Here is a 17,967-nt window from a genome sequence, read left to right on the forward strand (position 1 = left end):
GGGGCTGACAATGTACGTGAGCCGCACTCTCTCACACTGTATGTTTATTCTGTAGGCCGAGCTGCCTGTAGTACCACCAGAGACAATAGACCCTGGTGGATGAAATGTTTGTTCTTGTGTGAACGTTTGCCAGAATCATGAAATATCAAACTGATTCAACATGACTTGAAAATATAACACGTTTCTGTTCAATCTCTAATTTCCTGGCTTTTTTTTTTTTTCCAATTCCTGAGACCCACTAACATGACATCACCAAAGAAACGGTCACGTTCAATTAGAACCCTTCGAGCAACAGGACGTCTGAACCCCCACTACGGGAAATAGTTATCACAGTTATTACTCCACTATGAGGGTACATTTATTGGGAAATATCACCCGTTGACTTGCTAAATGATGGCGACAGAAGCAAATTAGAGCAAGGGTCAATCTGACAGATCCATCAAGCTATGAAAAGGCCCGGCCATCATATTCCCGACACATATTACATGTCTGCTTACTTTAGACAGCCGGAGCTCTGGGATAGCTAGACTTTTTAAGGAACCTTAAGGCCATTGGGTAAAAGTCAGCCCAACAGAAACAAACCCTGTGTAAATCTCTGCAGGATATTGTGCTGAATGTGTGTGGGCATATCACATTCTGCTAAAACTCCCATTTATGCACGGACAAAATTATCACATCCCACTGAAGAAATACACTTCATCCATTCTTCCCATCTCAGAACTCAAGAAATGTGAAGTGAGGAGGAAGTGACAAATCAGTGCACTTTGATTTGTTTTACAGTTTAAACGCTCAACTTCGTTCCCGAGCGTTTTGTCTCTGTCTTCTGTCAATATTGTGAAACCTTCCACAATTCCCAGGCCTCAAATAAAACCTCAAATTTCACTTGAATTTTAGAATTTAAAGAAAAACACAGTGTGGTCTGACAAGAAGGCCGAACATTCACAACTTTGTTTGACACAGTCATCTACCAAAGGCAAAGTCACTCAGGCCCCTTTGTGAAATCCAAATAATTAAAGGATTTAGCCAATCAATCTCCTGGTGCAATTTCCTCCATCCTGGCTGCAGCCCAAAGGGGTTTGAGGACAGCCTGTGGAGGTCAAGGTCACCGGCCTATGGGACGTGTTCAGGAAGTAGCAGCGCACAGCACAGTCTGTAATGAATATGATGGGCGTCAGTGTAAACACAACACCACCAATCACACTTTAAATCAGAACCTCTCTGGAATATTCTGCATCTCCTGGTAACTCAGTTATATAAGTGCCTACAACTACTGTCTGTAAAATAAGAGACTGCACTGAATGCATAGGAAGGATAAGCAGTGACTGATGAACAACATTTTTATGGTATTATAAAAAGGCTTTTATGCAGGCAATTATTAGTTGGCATGGTATTTGGTGTTTGCACCCCCTAACCACCTGAATGTGGACCACAAAAAATAATAAGCTATTAGCTATTAGTGTGAACTTGATAGCTATTTCTGTGTGTGAATAATGAAGCCATTGAGAGATGGGGAGACACAGAACAAAAGCTGTATGTCAGACCTGGGAAAGGACATAAATCCTGCAAGTGTTTAAAGACACACACAGACACACATAGTCCATTTATTTTCTGTAATCACCGATCAACCCTCCTGTCAAGCGGTTTGAGCTGAGCTCACAGAGACGACTTAGTCAGTGTCTTTGTATAAAGACATGACAATCGAGGGGTTCTGTTTTATTCCAGAGTTGCTACTCATAAAATCATTTAATTCAGTATCAGTATCAAGGCACCAATCCATCATACTATAAAGTGCTCTCAAATTAATTCTCCTCCTATATTTGATGTTTATTACACTTTCTAATGATTGTTGAATAACTCCTCACATCCAACTCTTCACCCACTGCGGCTCTTTTTCTCTTTTTTTTTTTTTTTGAGCTGAGAGCAGCTGTATCAGTGCAAAAAAAAGCAATTTTTGGTATTAATAGAGTTCTCTGAGGCTTGAATCACATTTGTTTAAGTGATCTAAAGGGTAATCAAATATACTGCACGTTGGTATTGGGCAGCACAGGCAAACTGTAGAGCGCACAATGAGGAACTAAATATATGTTTTTGAAAAGTGCAGATTGCGCAGGCAAAAGTACTCTCCAAGATTTCAGTCAATTATTTCCAACTGTGTTTAAGCTTGCCCAAACCAATTTGATGGCAAAGACACACACTCACACTTTCCAAAATTACTTGCAATTTCTGTTCTGCTCCTCACTTTTCAATATTTAATCAGGAAAAGAAGTTCTACAAAAGGCCTATGTAAACATCAAGCAATTATCTTAATTTGAAAATGCATCCAAATTTAGATTTTGCCCTCTTTGTTGGTTCCTGGTATTCATTTTGGTATTAGAGTCCATCCATATTTCTCACACCACTCAATGAGAATTTAAGCACAATAGCCTATGTAATGTGTTTCTCTACCTCGCATATTCCTGCCGAGGCCCATTTTTTCCATTTGAGGTGAAACTTTAAGAAGTGGGTTTTTAACCTCAAGTAAAACAAGAGTGGCCTGTCCTGCCTTCGGAAATAATGTGGCCACCTGTGTGTCCAGGAGTCTTCAATCAAAACCAAAGAGCCAGAGCAAAAAAACCCCAAATCACAAAACTATTCACTGATACAAATTCGGGGCAGAAAGGGAAATATTTGGTTAGCTCAGCAGCGAACAGTCGGTGGTGTTGGAGCAGTCCGCGGTTGAAGTTTGGGGGAACAGCCGGCCCTTTGTTTGTGGACAGAATGGTGCACTCCGTGGGGTCACTGCAGGAGGCCCAACATCACAGACACAAAGACAGAGACACACATTCTCCCTCTCTCACACACAAGCACACACACGTTTGTCTGTACATGCAAGCACACACACACACACACATGCATACACAAAAACCATAACATTCCTCCGCTTCTATGAATGTTTTATTAACCATGTGAATGGGTCACAGAGTCACACTCCCTAAGCATAACTATAGTCTTCACAGTCAGACACTTACACACAAAACACACTCCTGCTCTTTCTCACTCACAACCACACCTACCGGATGAAGTGGATGACCTTCACACACTGGGATTTTTCATGACACTCCAACCTGTGTCTCCTTGTTAGGTCAGACTAGTTGAATCTGGCGAAAAAAGCAACAAGTCTCCAGTTGTAGGGAGTGTGTTTCCTTGACACTTGCATCTTGTATCTTGGTTTTAGGCCAGTCAGTCTTACTTCTGAACCAGGACATTCTTTAGTACAAATAGGCATTAAAGGATTAGTTCATCCAAACCACAAAAACATTTTTTCTCACTTACTAGTTTCCAGCCATGAAAATAGTTTTGGTTTTATTTGCTGCCACTGAGATTTCCAGTTCTACCCCAGTACAAAGAGATGTTATATGTAGTGATTAGAGCATTAAAAAAATGTCACTCAGGATAATGCATAGACCTCTCTGTAAATACTTTCTAAGAACTCAAATGACCATAGTCTGAAGAAAAAACCGTCGGCATGATTGCCCAGAGAAATCTTCAACATCATGATGTTTTTAGGTAGCAAAATTTGGATAAATAAAACCAAAGCCTGTTTTTCCCCCAAGATTTAGATAAGATGATTATTACCACTGTCATGTCAGTATGCTAAATATAAAACTAGAGCCAGCAGACAGTCACCTTAACATAAAGTGCAGAAACAACAATGGCCAGCAACTTGATGACTGATCTGGTGGTTGTGACAAGACACTTGGTAATCTAAATGTTGTGCCCAGATCGATATAGTCACACCACATCTTGTTGTTTTTACATTTTGGCATTTGTTAAGCGAATTAAAGTAAAAGTGTTAATATATATTTTTGAGATGCTGGTAGGCGATCACACCACAATGCTGGCTTTAGCTTTATATTTCGCAGGTACAGTACATATGAGTGTGGTATCAATCCTCTTATCTAACTCTCACCACAGAGCGAATGTATATTCTCTCAGGTGATGTTTTATTTGCTTGTTTGTTTGGTGTTTTATAAGGTGGGTGACCTAACTCAGGAAAGAGAGTAAAATAGAAAATTCCCATAACAATGGAGCAGTGTTTGCCTGGATGTTTTTGTCTGCTTAACAGGATTCTGACAGTCTTAAAACTGTTTTTGGCCACTTACGTTCCTGCAATCCTTAGTGACCTCATGTATGTGAGAGTGTGACCTCTTGTTTTGCCCACCTATAAAATATCCACTTATAGTAGCTGTAAATATCCTGGAGGATATGCAACATGTGAACATTTGGCTAAAACTATTGCCTCTTTATTCTAACAGGAAGGGCAATGCCAGTTATTCCGTCCCCCATATGTGCAAAGCACTCACTGTTCTTTTTGGACAAACCAGGGCAACATCAGTCAGTAGAGGATGACTGGCCAATAGCTGATCTACACTAAATCTCCTGTGCCTACACGCGAACATCTATCAGACCCCCACTGCTGAGCTCTGGACACAGAAAAGTCTTACCTAATACCATGCAAAGGTGTTAAACTAGGAGCATTTCCAGAACCAACCATCAGTCCCAGCACCACACACAGACACACACACATACACGCAGGCATGTTAATTCCTCACGCTCCTCCATACTCCCACAGAGAGAAGGACACAACTCCTGTTTGGTTTGGACGGCCCTATGAGGGGACCTCCATGTTGAACAAACTATACACACCGTGGCTCTGTAACACAGCCTGAGTCGTCAGATAAAACAGGTTTTCATGGTTCAGTGCTGCTGCAGAGCTCAGTGGACAGTAAAACTCACATGTAAGATCTGGATTGTACTAAAATTATGTGCAATTATAGCCATACAATATTCAACTCATTAAGGCCTATTGAGAAACATTTACCTGTGGTTTCTATGTCCTGCTGGTTTGTCTAGATGCTGCTGTCCTCAAAATTATTGTAGAGAGCGGAGTAATACTGTAGCTTATGCCCAACATTAATCTCACAGTGCCCTACATATTCAGGGTTAGAGGTCATAACTATTTCATGTTGTCATCCACACGCTTGAACTTGTACTGTGCCGAGAAATATGATTCCGATTGTCATTCTTCCTCCTTTACTCTGCAATCATATAGATAGATATAGTCTGTTTGCTTTTTCAGTACAAATTCCAGCATTTTGCTTAATAGTTATTGGCTTAAGATGCTTTGTAAAATGCAAAAGTCTTCCAAAAAAAAAATGCAAAAACTCCCATATTGTCATAATGACAAGGGATTCTTAACTGCTTGTTAATAACAAGGAATGACAGCTCACTGTTGGGCAATTGTGGTTGGTTTTAAAATTATTATACTTCAAAAGAAGTAACAACTGTATATCTTTCAATATATGTTTGTGTAGGGAATTTGATTTACAGAGTGGTAATTCTCAAATTACACTCTAAATTCTCAGTGGGTTACTCACAGTATTGTTCAAAGACAGGACAGAAAACAATATTGCAACTATTCAAATAAATAACCACAACAATTAATCAAATGTTGTTTTCCAACATGGATATGGGAAAAGCCAAAGCATTTATGTGTTTGTGTGCAATGACAAAACCACAGAGCATGCCTCTTCAGCCAACCCCTTCAATGTTCCATTAGCACACACACACACACACACAGAAACATCCATTTAAACACATCTCTCTAGATTTAAGACCTGTCAATGGTGTGGAACATAGTGAAAAGAACTGTCCTGTGGGGCCCTCGGGAGCCAGAAAGGTACTATGTAGCTCTCTGTAGATTATGTGCACGTCTGCATGCATGCACGAGTGTGTGTATGTGTGGTAGCAGAGAGTGACCCGAGAGGCCCAGCTAGTTACAGCCTCTCTGCTGGAGACCATCACTTCCACAAAACAAGCATTGTTGGTACAGAGCCCCAGACACAAGAGACACACACTGAAAACAACTCCCATGCACACACTTAGTACAAAAAAATACATACACACCTGAGACAAAACTGTGCTGAATCTGAACACTGGCAATCCCGACAGAGGTCATGTTCTGATTGCCATGAACAAAATCACAGTAAGTCCCTCGAAAGAATCTCATCTCACAGCTACACCGCTGCCTTTCATTACAAGACTCTCTCACACATAGAATCACACACACACACACAAATGTGTACAACTGTTGCTAACAATAGCCCGTGGGTGGTTGGTCAGACTATTATTGTAGGTGTTTCTATGCTAATTATGTGTGACTGAGAGCATGTCAGAAGCATTTACTGGAAATAATGTGGTGAGCTGGAAATTGTGAGGTGGAATTACTTTGCCTTTAGAGAAAAAAAAGGTGCAGTTTTCAAAGTTTCAACAGTGGCTTTGTTTGACCAGTGCTAAACAAATGAGTACAAGTCCTGAATCACTGTGCCAAACACATTGGACGAATAACATTACTCCACCGATGCAAAACAACATACGGAAGACATCATCATCATCGAGACCATCATCTTTGAAAGAAGGTGGGGGTCAGCATCATGACCTTCACTTCTGGCTGTGTGCTCTGCAGAGACCCCGTTGGCTGACAGGGGTATACGTCACCACCTCTCACCGCTCCAGTATAACCCCCTCAAGCCTTTGGCGGTCACAGACTCAAGTGTAAAAGTAGCAGCAACTGTTGCCTTTGCCTTGACTGAGCATCCATATCCCACTCAGTCTGACACAGAGGAGTGAGACGGCTCACCGAGCACCAAGTGGAAAGTGAGAAGAGGCGCGGAACATTTACGCACAGTCTTTTTAGTCTGGATTGTTTTGGCACGTCTTCAAAGTCCGTCTTGGATAGCTTTGGACAGCGTATTTCTGCACTGTTTACCTTTTGGATTTAGATTTTGTTTTTATTATTATTCATTTGAGCACGTAAATGACAGCTCTAAGTATGATTTGCTCGCGCCTCTTCCTGCTAATGTTCAGCTGTTTCCTGGGTGCTGCTTCTGTGAGGAACATTAAAGGAGACGCGCAGGACAGTAGCTTCGTCCAGTCCCCCTCGGGCACGTTCTCAGGTGACATGGATCAGGACATGGTCTTCCAGCACATGTCCAAACTGTACGAGAAATACAACAGGGAAAACCGCCTGAGAGAGGGAAACACTGTCAGGAGTTTCAGAGCCAGTCAAGGTGTGTGGATACATCGATTGACCTGCGTAACGTAGACAAGCGCTCATATGCATGAATAGTTCGATTAGAAAACAAAAACAAAAACACACCTAGCATTTTGTGCAATTAGTGCACCAGTTCTCCTCGACAAATAGGAAAAATAATTATATATAGTAATAAATGCCAGCAGAACAGAGAAAGCTCCGCTGATCCTTTCCATTGATGGTTATTAAAAGTGCGAGCGCTCAGTAGGGCTGCATGGTTTGGCCAGACGCTGTAAATAGGCAGGATTGTTTTTGGAACAGTCTGAGAATGCATTTAAATGATTTTGGGACGCTGTGGGCACAATGTGCTTGTGGCAGCAGCTGTGCCCCTTGTGCGTTAAGTCTGATCCATTACCGCAGACGCGCAATATGCGCAAGAATGCGTGCGATTCCCTGCGGGCATTGTCCGGCTTCAGTACTGTAAAACCTCAGCGGCAGCTCGGCGCTGTAAAGGGTCATTGTCGTAGCTTGTTGCTGTTGTGGCTACAACGACATGTGTGCCTCCACGTCCTGGAGTCCAGGGGCTTAAAGCACAGTCGTTCCTCTCTGTCTGATGCTGTTTTTATAAACACAACTCAGGCATTTATAACCCGCACAGTTCTCAAATGGCATATCACAACACGTGTGTATTTTTACTGCAGAGGCTGAATGTAATCCAAGGAGAGATGTAAGAGAGTTTTAACAACAATGTAAGATCTGTTAAAACAGTTGATCATGTCTTGGTGTCTGGGCAGACAGTGCTGGCTGTGCTAGGCTTACGGGGAAGCTTTAAGAGTAACTGAGGTAAGCATTTCCATATGCAGACTGAATCCAAGGTATTGTATATCTCTTGAGTCAGTCCATACTTCCGTTGAACTTTTACTTTTACACAATGAACAATAACTCTGCTGTTGAAGTTAATGTTCATCATGAATATGTAGTCCTCCGCTCGCCCCCCCTTCAACTGTGCCAAATCCCCAGAGTCTGGTTCCTCTTAAGGGCACCTTCTGAAATCCTACCAAGGCATGCACCTTGTACCAGCAGCACAACTCAGTCATGTAACACAGAAAAAGAAAATGCGGTTAAAATTCCTTTTCATAAAGTGATTTATTATCAAATTGTATGATTCCCTCTAAGATAGTCGAATATGTAAATATAGTTTAATCCAATTTTTGGTTGTGACAAACACCTGTGAGCTACACAACTGCTCAGTTGTTTATGCAGTGACAAATCTTTCATAAGATGTTTTGGTTTTATAAACAACAAACAGATTTCATTGCAGTCTTGTTCACCTGACTGACTGACAATGACTGATCTGTCTTTGCAGACTCTTCTGATCGCAGGATGGTGTACCGACTAAACCTTACAACACTCCAGGACTCAGAGGTCATTCTCTCTGCCACATTCCACTTCCAGCTCGATCGGCGCCCTCATCAAAAATCCTGGTTCTGTAAACGCTTCAAAAGCCCATCCTGTGGTTCCTCAGCCCTTCACCCTTCTCCGTCCATCAGCTTGCTCCTTAAGTCTGTCTCCCCTGGGTCAGAGGTCAGATCTGGGTCAATAGGGTCATTTCTAGGCAATATGACCTTCCACCCCCACAGGAAAGGGGTGTGGCAGATGAAAGATGTGACCCAGGTCATAAAGGAGGCACGGAAAAGGGGTAATCTGCTGGTGTCAGTGGAGCTGGACTTAGGGCAGCAGTACCACAGAACAGCAATGGAGGCGCTGTCTGCTGGCAATTTGCCCTACCTGTTACTGTATGCTAATGACCAAGCTTTGGTGGAGCCCAACAGTGTGGCTGCAAGCCTTCAGAGATACGACCCATTCAGTGAGGGAAGAGAGGCCTCACATTCCTCTCAGCTCCGGCACCAGCCTGACTCCCTTTCAGAGTCAAGAGGACGCAAAAGAAGGGAAGCAACTCCACTTTCTGAACCTATCCAGAACAATGAGCTGCCTGAGGTTGATTACAGGCCTGAAGGATACAGGAAGGATGACCTCTGGGAGAGTACTTGGTACCTGGCACTCAAACCCAAGACTAAATCAGGAAGGAAGGAAAAGAAGAGAACGAGTCAGGAGGAAGAGAGAGTGGAAGAAAGCAGAGAACCACAGGTTCACAAAGGAGAGAGAACTTCACAGGGGCTCAAACCTGATTACTCAACTATGAAAAAGCTCAAAGACAGCCACACTGTGAGCAATGGGCGAAAGCATGAGCGTAGAAATGAGGGAAAGGATGGAAAAACATACAAAGGGAATGCCAACACTCAGTCACCTGTTTTGAGTTTTGATGAACAGACAATGCGCAAGGCTAGGAGGAGGCAGTGGGGCAACACTCAACACAGAGGCTGCTCAAGGAGGAACCTCAGAGTGGATTTTGCAGACATTGGCTGGAGTGAATGGGTCATAGCACCAAAGGCCTTTGATGCCTATTACTGTACTGGCACATGTGGATTTCCCATGCCCAAGGTAGGAGCACAAACATCATGTGACTCTACATCATCTCATTTGGTTCTAGACTATAGTAAATTAAAGTTATGTAAGGTAACTACAGTGTCTTGTTCTCCCCTTTTAATGATTTTTGTCTTTGTACGACTCTCCTTAATTCAATCTCTCTCAGGTTGCAAGGCCATCTAACCACGCCACTATCCAGAGCATAGTCCGAGCTGTTGGGATCATCCCTGGCGTCCCTGAGCCCTGTTGTGTCCCAGAAAAGATGTCTCCTCTGGCTGTGCTTTACCAGGATGAATCCAGGAACCCAGTGCTCAAGGTTTACCCCAACATGTCCGTCCAATCCTGCTCGTGCAGATAGGAAGGAGGGGGCAATGGGGGCAGAGGACAAAACGATGTGGATGAGGAGAGAAACAGAAAACAAAACTAATGGGGACAGAACTATACCTCTGTTTGTCAAGTGGTTTCTTGATACTTCGAAGTCACTTTGGCCGTTGTTATTCCTTGAAGGACATAAACTGTAGAGAAATCACTTCCATCTCCTCTGTCCTGGGGCGGCAGACTTGAAGAGACGCATTGTCTGGCGTCTGCCTCAGCAAGTGGAACACAGTCACACATGTAACGTCAGGACTCCACATGTCTCAGACGCCCAGTTGTTTTGATTCTGTGGTGGAGGTGATATTGAGGATTTCTTGGACCGGAGCATTTAAGGGATGTTTTCCTTTTATCTCAGAATGTGCTGGTCTTGCAAAGAGCTCACATTGACTTTGTGTTCATGTTTTCTTTGGACACAAAGGTTTAAACAAGACTTTATCTGTGTGTTATCAGGCAGCTTGTATAGCAACATACAGATGACAGATTATGAACCCTATTTCTATAATTTCACATACTCTGTTCTGCTGTCCACTAATGATACGCCGCATTGTACATACATGCAACATTACTTTGTTTGCAAGGCAAGAAGGTTATTGTACAGTCTCGCACTGTATATGAAAAGGAAGTGAATTGTAGAGAGCATCTGGAATTCATTTACACCTACCACCCTCTTAACACTTTAAGAATGTTATAATAAAACCAGAAATATTTTTCTATTTTAAATGTGAAACCTGGTTAAAAATAATTTGTTATGGTTACTAGGTTATGTATTACTATATTTTAGATGTGTTGGGTTGTTTGTACATTTATATTATTTAAGTTATGGAAAAGTAGCCTTCTATAAATTCAAATTAAAAAAAGTAATTTAATCCTATGATTTTGCTGGAATGTTACTGTTTCACACCATTTGTGTTAGTCCCCGTCATTACCGTTTTTGATTCATGGGGGACCTTTTTTGTAAAAACAAGCCTAAAAGGACACCACTGTTCTCAAATAGCTTAGTACAAAAGCAGGAAGGTTCCACTCAAAGAAAAACCAGCATTCCCCTGAAGCCCATTGAACCCATTATTACCCCACACCAAAGGTTCTGACGTCTGTTGTCCAGCAAATAATGTGAGTGATGCGGTAGCCATGGATTAAATGTGGATGAAGGAAGCAGGCACGCACCTATTAGGACGTCAGCCACTTCAACTTCAAAACATGGTGGATTTCCTACTTTCTACCCCCAACTCAAACATTTCCAAATGCAGAATATTCTCCAGTAACAGGTGGCTACAGACAGATGATCTGTAGCTCAGCTGCTAGTCACTCTTATTCGTCAGAAGAGTCAAACTGACAGTGAAATGACAAGGGAACCTTTTCATTATTAATCAATTAATATGTGGTTGTTCTGCCTTGAGCTGAAAGAAGTTGGCACAGTGCGCCACATCTGTTTGCAACAATAGCATGCTTTGAAGTTTGCCATGACTGGACAGTAATTTAGTCTCAAAGACAAGACACATTGAGTAACCACTCGGCAGGAAGGAACAGCAGATTGAGTCCTTATACTGTTTATTGAAGTTGAGAATAATGCTTGGAGTCTTTTGGCTTGCAAACATGCGATTGTGCACAGACAGCTAAAAAAAGGAATTGTCAGTGAGCTGTTATAATCTCAAAAAACAAATTACCCTTTAGATACACAGTATTCAGTTTTATCCCTCTTGACTCAGTGTTTTAAGATCAGAAAAACCTTCTAACCCCGGTGCTTTAGAGATTATGCATATAATAAAAATTGAGATCTTGTCTTTTTAACCTGATAATTGTGCCATTTGTTATTACAAAAACTGAATTAAATGTGTTTTGCACATGGTGTAGTGCTTCTTTTTCACAGCAACACGTGGTTATTTGTATAGGTGATGAGCAGTATCAGAACCTAAAAAGATTTTTAATCTATATTTGAGGATGACAGAAAGAGAGAGAGGTCTGAATTACTATATGTATAATTCAGTTTTCTCTGTTTTATACAAGTTGAAATGTTTTGCTTCTATAAACCTTTTTACAAATGCAACCTTTATGCAGCACTGTATAACCTTACTCTACCCCTACACATTAAATTATGATGACGACAGTAATTAGGGTTATTATAAGTCATGTTTACATTTATAGGTATTTTAGCTTCAAAGTATTTTGGCCCAATTGTAAGAAACACATCCAGATTCTTTTTTTTTCCTTTCTACTAATTTCTGACTGATCCTTTTTTACATTCTGAATCCACAGTCTGCTATTACAAAATGAACCACATGTCAACCGCAATCACAGTCACAGGAGAGTGCTTACAATGGTCAGTCCAGCCGCGAAAACCACAGTAGTCTAGGCTCGTGTTCAGAGCCCAATATGCCTAAAAGCCAAAACGAAATGAGGCAAGCGGGTAACCAAGAACAATATTTGTTTTTCCACATGATGACTGTTTAATTAAAGGGGAGCAGTACAGCCATTATTGGACAACAGAGGATTTTCTGTGTCCGAGCTGAACTGGTTCTTTCCTCACACACGTTACTGAGCTCAGAGGACTAATAGCTCTGTTCATTAGGAAACAGCTTTAATAGAGTGACACTGTTTCTCTTTATCACCCTTTTAATCATGTGGGCCAGGAGGTATTTGATTTTAAAATCATACGTTTTTCCTACTTTTACCATTTTTACCCTGGAAATATAGACTCTCTTGGAAATACTATAAACCTAGTGCAGCATAATCACTATGTCTATGAAGAAACAGGATACTTTTTACTTACTCACATTAAACTAGATAACAACAGCGTGGGTGGGTTTCCATCCCTGCTTACATTACAGAGTGACTGAACAGTGTTGAGGCTTGACTTTCCCATGAACTTCGTCTTCCCGCCTCATTTACCTGCAACAGAGACGGCTATTTGTGTCAATCTGTCCGCAGGCTGACCCAAAGGAGATGTAAGCTGCACACAATGGACGGAGAAACATAAAGTTCAAAGCAGCGGGTTTTTGTGGACTTCATCCAGGTATGTAGACGAATAATAAAACTTTTTAAACTTGGCCTTTATTTCTTTTTTGACTGGGTTGAAATGTTGAAATATGACAGACTGATATTATCTTAATAAATATTTTAAAGAGTGTCTATCTTATATTGTCATGAATGAGTTGCTTTTCAGTAAGTTACACAATCCTGGCATCGTTCAGATCAATGTATGACAAAGCTGACACATTTCACAGATTATTCAGATAAAATAAGCCACAGACAAGAAGAGAAAAGTTGGGCTAAGTCGCCACCTGTTGGATCACAGCAAAACCGACAGCCTTTCTGATTTAAGCTGGCACCATGTGAAATAAAATAGTGGACACGTTTGTTTTTTTAAAACCAATGTGCAAACACACTCAATGTCTATCTCTTCTACAAACCGGAGCAAAGAAAAGCAAAGAGAAGGTAAGGGTCGAGATATTTATGACAATCATGAGCTGTCCACGAAATCTGTCTTTCCTCCTTCTTCCTGAGCTCCATAAGGCACAAAACCATCATCAACCTAACATGCAGAGCTACAGGACAAACAAACTGCAGTGAGAATAACTTACGAGCGTCTCTATCGTCATCTAGTGGACAGGACGTGATGGCCACATGTCCGTGCTGCTCTATTTATTGTCAGTTTCCTACATTCGCTGTTACAGAGAGTCTTGCCGTGATTCTGCAGTAAAAACATGTTAAATACGAGCATTATTTAGATAAATAGATTTGTGTCCTTCCTTGTCTCAGTTATGAGACGTCATGTGTCTGGACAGGTGGTGTCGCTCCCGGAAGTACTCGTGGCAGATAGGGCAGGTGAGTTTCTCCTCCCTCCTCCTCCTCACCTGGGACTCCGCGAACTCCTTCTTGTGATGAGAGCGCATGTGAAAAACGAGGTCGGAGGTCATGCGAAAGGACAAGTTGCACTTGGCGCACCAGTTCTGCACCGACACGCCGAAGGAGGTGAACGTCGGTGGAAGGATCGCGAGTGAAGATGGGGTCTGCAGCTGGGCGCCAATGCTCCTTGACCAGTGCTCCGGTGCGTAATGGAAAGCGTTGTTTAATGCAACCGGAGACGGTCCAGTTTGTAAGTCACCACTCAGGATGTTGGAAGCCATCAGGTTGTTGTATCCCATAATAGTCCTGGAGGGAAAAGCATCAGTCATCTCCTCTAGGCGGCTAGAGGGGGCTGTTGTAGCGCTGCTGAGATGCGCTGGAGGCTCAATACAAGTTCTCTTGCTCGGTTTGCAGAAGGCGCTTTTCTGCTCGCCCTGACTGTTGGACAGGACCAGAGAAAACGCGCTGTGGATGCTCGTGTGCACACCAGAGGTCTCTCCAGTTTCCGGTCGTGCGTCCAACTCTCTGTCGTGCGTAAAAGTCCGTTTGGGTGCCCCCACTTCCGAAAAAGCATCACTCTTACATCCCAAGTGTTCAGATTTGCTCCTATCAGCTTTCAGTTTGCTCACTGAAGAAGACGCGTCTCCCGCTGCCTGGTCGTAGCTTTTATTAAGCTGTGTGATGTTATCATCGTTTGAAATATTAGTTTTTTCTAAAAGAACAGCTTTCCGCCCTCTGGGGTAAAGAGTTTCCTCGTATTTCTTTCTCTTTGGCGAAATCTCTGCGTCCTCGTTGCTGCCAGATTTCTTCTGTTCCAAATCTCTGGCGATGTTGTGGAAATCTGTCACTCGGTATTGCCTTTTAATTTCCACATGCTTGTACTTGTGAAGCTCGCGGCTCCAGGTGTCACTCTTTACTTGGGTGCACAGGAATCGACAGTGGGCCAGGAAGGGATACTCATTCTTGAAGACCTGGTTACATCTGCCGCATCTGAATTCTGCAAGAGACAAAAATCATCATGATGTGACTATGTGAAGATAAATATACATAGAACATGTTCATCTGTTCAGTAATATTGTAGCCTACACCCCCCTCCTCAGAAATGGAATTATAATCGTGCATTGTCGCTAATAATAAAATATTTAGAGTGATGCAGAGGAGCTTTATGCTCTATAACACGGCACAGTAGCCCTGCCAGCATCCTGCTCTTGCACTCGCACTACAGAGCCGCTCATTACCTTCATCTGACCTTGTCAGGTCTGTGAAGCCCAGTAGCTGAGACAGCTCCTGGTCGTACCACACTAGCAGCTCTTCCTCCTGCCGGATGTCCCGTGTGGCCCTCACATAGAGCTGACCGGCTTTCAAAAAGGCCTCTGTGTTCTGCTCCTCTCGATTACGCGCAGCCTGCACAAGCCGCAGCCAAGACAGCACCAGCTCTGAATTACGCATGGCCTCAGGGTCCACCTGTTAACAGGAGTCATTGACATTTCACTGGAGCTCACATATTATTACAATTTCATCTTTCTCACAAGTTTGGAATTTCTAAACAAAATTTATAATGTTGAATCCTCTTTGAATGCATAGCTGCAGTTTATCCAAACAAAACGTGCATATGAAATAAAAATATAGGCACATAACAAAGAATTGGGTAAATCAATTGTGGAAATTCAGTCGAAATCCGTAAATCCAAAAGACAGTGATCATTTAATAAATCTCAAATGTAAATTTGTCCACGACAGCTGATCACAAAATGGTATAACTCACCCTGAACACATGGGATTTGGCTCTCTTGTCGCAGGACCTCTGCGCTATAAAGGCAATAGTGTCGTAGAAAGTGTTTTGGAGCAAACATGGACCAAAGCACGCGCCTGCGGGGATGCTGCGCGTAACTATGACGCTGGAGAAGACGTCCGCTGGATGCTGGAGGAATTTACTCTCACCGGTCCATATTGACCGAGGCAGGAACATGTGATCCATCGTTAAGCTGTATTGAGATAAAAGGCTTATCATTAGTTAAAGAGAAAGATTAGGTTGTAGATTTGTTAAATTGTGTACATGAAGGAAAACGCACGGGGCATCAGATGATTTCCAGTAGAATTAGATTAGAATTATAACAATGAATACACGTTTTGAATTGTTAGTCAAACAGCTTGGCTATATGAACTACTAATATACGTGTCTGACATGGCGTGAGTCGTTTTGGATGCAGTCCTGAAGCCACGCCGAATTGCATTACATGCAAAATTAAAAACAAAATGTGCAACAGTATTTTATGTTTTTCTGCTCAAGTCCCAACTGTGAAGCAGGTGCAGCCGGTGTCGAGGCAAAATTATTTCTAACGTCCTTTGTCTCAGTTTTTCAGTCGGTTTCTTCTTTTGTCTCTCCATCTGCCACGGTGTCCAACCGCCTGGTCTGTGCGCAGGATAACTTCAATAGGTTTTGTTTGTTTTGTTTTGTTTTTTTTTTTTTTTTGTTAATTTAGAAATAATGTTGAGGCATGGAGATTTTGTGGCTGTTGATTGTCCCCTCTCAGATCAGTAAATATAGAATCATTAGGATCAGTAGGATTTCTTTTTAAAAATGTTGACAGTCTAGCGCACGACAGCGTAACAGAATGATGTGGTGCCAACCTGCAATAACAGTTCTCCTGTTAAAAATAGACATCTGATAGAAGGAATCGTGTGTCCTTGTGAAGAAGTGCATTAGTAGTGTTGCGTGTGGACTCACCCGCCGGACATGGAAGGAGGATGATTGCGCCGTGTGGCAGCAAGTTGCAGCAGGTGCAGCGGACCTCGGTGTTGATGCCTTCGAGTTTCTAGTGACGAGTTACTTATCCGACTGAAGCTTCCTCCGTACTGTCGCCCCTCTCCTCTCCCACTCCCACTTATCCCCTTCAGAGAGCCCACTGGAGCGTGGCGCATAAGCACGTGCGCGGTCACGCACGCACGCACACACACAGACATACATGCGCGCACCCACAGACGCTTTGAATTTAGTCCTTTGGCAACTTCTGCCATGTCTGAATTTCAGTCCTGGGGCGTTAGTGTGGAGGTATGGAGAGATAACAATGAGGTATTTTTAATATGAATATTAATTCGGTTTCCATATTCTCAAGATGCGGAAAACAGTAACATTTACCCCTCTAAGACAGAGTGCAGGTTACTGAACATCGAAACATTTCTGATACATTATTGTGTGTCCTGGTCTCGGGCATTGACTGCACTTGGTGCAACAAATATCCAAGCCATGAGGAATTCAACCACAGTTTTTGGTAACGTTTCTGAAAAACAATTAGTCCAGATAGACCAGCAGAAGAAGTTGCCCTGACTAATGTGGGCAATGGGAAATTGTAAAATTGGCCACTGTTTCATGACATGATGCAGGGTGGTCTGAGTTTGCCACCGGGCAAATGCATTATTCATAAATTAAATGTTTCTTTCTAATGAGCATTTAATGGATTATTCTGCATCAAGGCTTTGATTTGGGTAAATGTCCCGGTGGTTATCGAGCCAACTTTTTATAATGAGAACACATAAAAGCTGGAGATAGGACTCCTCGGGCGCACTCTAAATGTCTGGTTAAAGTGAAATTACACCATGGGCTGTAAAACATTTGAGTTTATGTTAGATGATGTTGACGTTTCAGCACCACAACCTTCAATGGGTCGATTTCCATTTAGGCCCATGATTTAATTTCGCTTGTCTTTCCAGTTCCCCAGTTTTTTTTTTTTACTGGTTAGTGTCCTTAGATCCCAAGACTTGAGAGTAGATTCTGGGCCAAGTGGACTCCTTCCTCCCAATGCGTTTCCCTTCAACCTGATCTGAGCTCAACCTTCACCCAAACCTCAAGGTGAAGCTTATTATTGTTTCATCTGCAGTCGAGATGCCCAGAACATATTCTACACATGTTTTAAACATACTAATTCAGATGCACGAACGATTCAAGACTTAAAAAACTATGACATTTAAAACACTTATGCGCATTTTCACTTAACTATAAAGCCAAATAATTAGAAAAGAAACCAAATGACCTGAATTTAATGTCAGTGTGCTGTGGATTTTTACATGTGCAGTGATGTGATTGTCTAGAAAAAGACAACACACACTAGATTTTTTCTTCTCTGTCTGTATCTTGTTAGTGTGGGCAGTGCCACATGAGACAGCATCTAGCTATTGAATAGTTCTTCCTGA

The 17,967-nt window shown here is 42.3% G+C and overlaps 2 protein-coding genes across 2 annotated transcripts; one reads left to right on the plus strand and one right to left on the minus strand.

Moving 5' to 3' along the window:
* Positions 1-6,552: 6,552 nt before the first annotated feature.
* On the plus strand, positions 6,553-11,764 carry gdf10a (growth differentiation factor 10a). Its single transcript, XM_026353816.1, has 3 exons — positions 6,553-7,109; positions 8,439-9,574; positions 9,726-11,764. The coding sequence occupies exons 1-3, from the start codon at positions 6,857-6,859 to the stop codon at positions 9,915-9,917; spliced, it is 1,581 nt and encodes a 526-aa protein (XP_026209601.1). The 5' UTR covers positions 6,553-6,856; the 3' UTR covers positions 9,918-11,764.
* A 1,309-nt stretch (positions 11,765-13,073) lies between these two features.
* prdm8 (PR domain containing 8) lies at positions 13,074-15,754 on the minus strand. The gene is made up of 3 exons (XM_026356191.1): positions 15,542-15,754; positions 15,016-15,241; positions 13,074-14,774 (listed from the first exon to the last, which is right to left on the minus strand). The coding sequence occupies exons 1-3, from the start codon at positions 15,752-15,754 to the stop codon at positions 13,687-13,689; spliced, it is 1,527 nt and encodes a 508-aa protein (XP_026211976.1). The 3' UTR covers positions 13,074-13,686.
* Positions 15,755-17,967: the final 2,213 nt, after the last annotated feature.

This window comes from Anabas testudineus, chromosome 15, assembly GCF_900324465.2.
Source record: "Anabas testudineus chromosome 15, fAnaTes1.2, whole genome shotgun sequence".
Taxonomy (NCBI): domain Eukaryota; kingdom Metazoa; phylum Chordata; class Actinopteri; order Anabantiformes; family Anabantidae; genus Anabas; species Anabas testudineus.

Bases quoted from the DNA above. Each gene is read 5' to 3' on its own strand.
- prdm8 (XM_026356191.1), bottom strand. From the start codon at position 15,754: ATGGATCACATGTTCCTGCCTCGGTCAATATGGACCGGTGAGAGTAAA. The intron at 15,242-15,541 runs GTGAGTTATACC...TCCTGTTAACAG, and splicing joins CCAAATCCCATGTGTTCAGG to GTGGACCCTGAGGCCATGCG. The intron at 14,775-15,015 runs GTAATGAGCGGC...TGTCTCTTGCAG, and splicing joins CCTGACAAGGTCAGATGAAG to AATTCAGATGCGGCAGATGT.
- gdf10a (XM_026353816.1), top strand. From the start codon at position 6,857: ATGACAGCTCTAAGTATGATTTGCTCGCGCCTCTTCCTGCTAATGTTC. The intron at 7,110-8,438 runs GTGTGTGGATAC...CTGTCTTTGCAG, and splicing joins GAGTTTCAGAGCCAGTCAAG to ACTCTTCTGATCGCAGGATG. The intron at 9,575-9,725 runs GTAGGAGCACAA...AATCTCTCTCAG, and splicing joins GTGGATTTCCCATGCCCAAG to GTTGCAAGGCCATCTAACCA.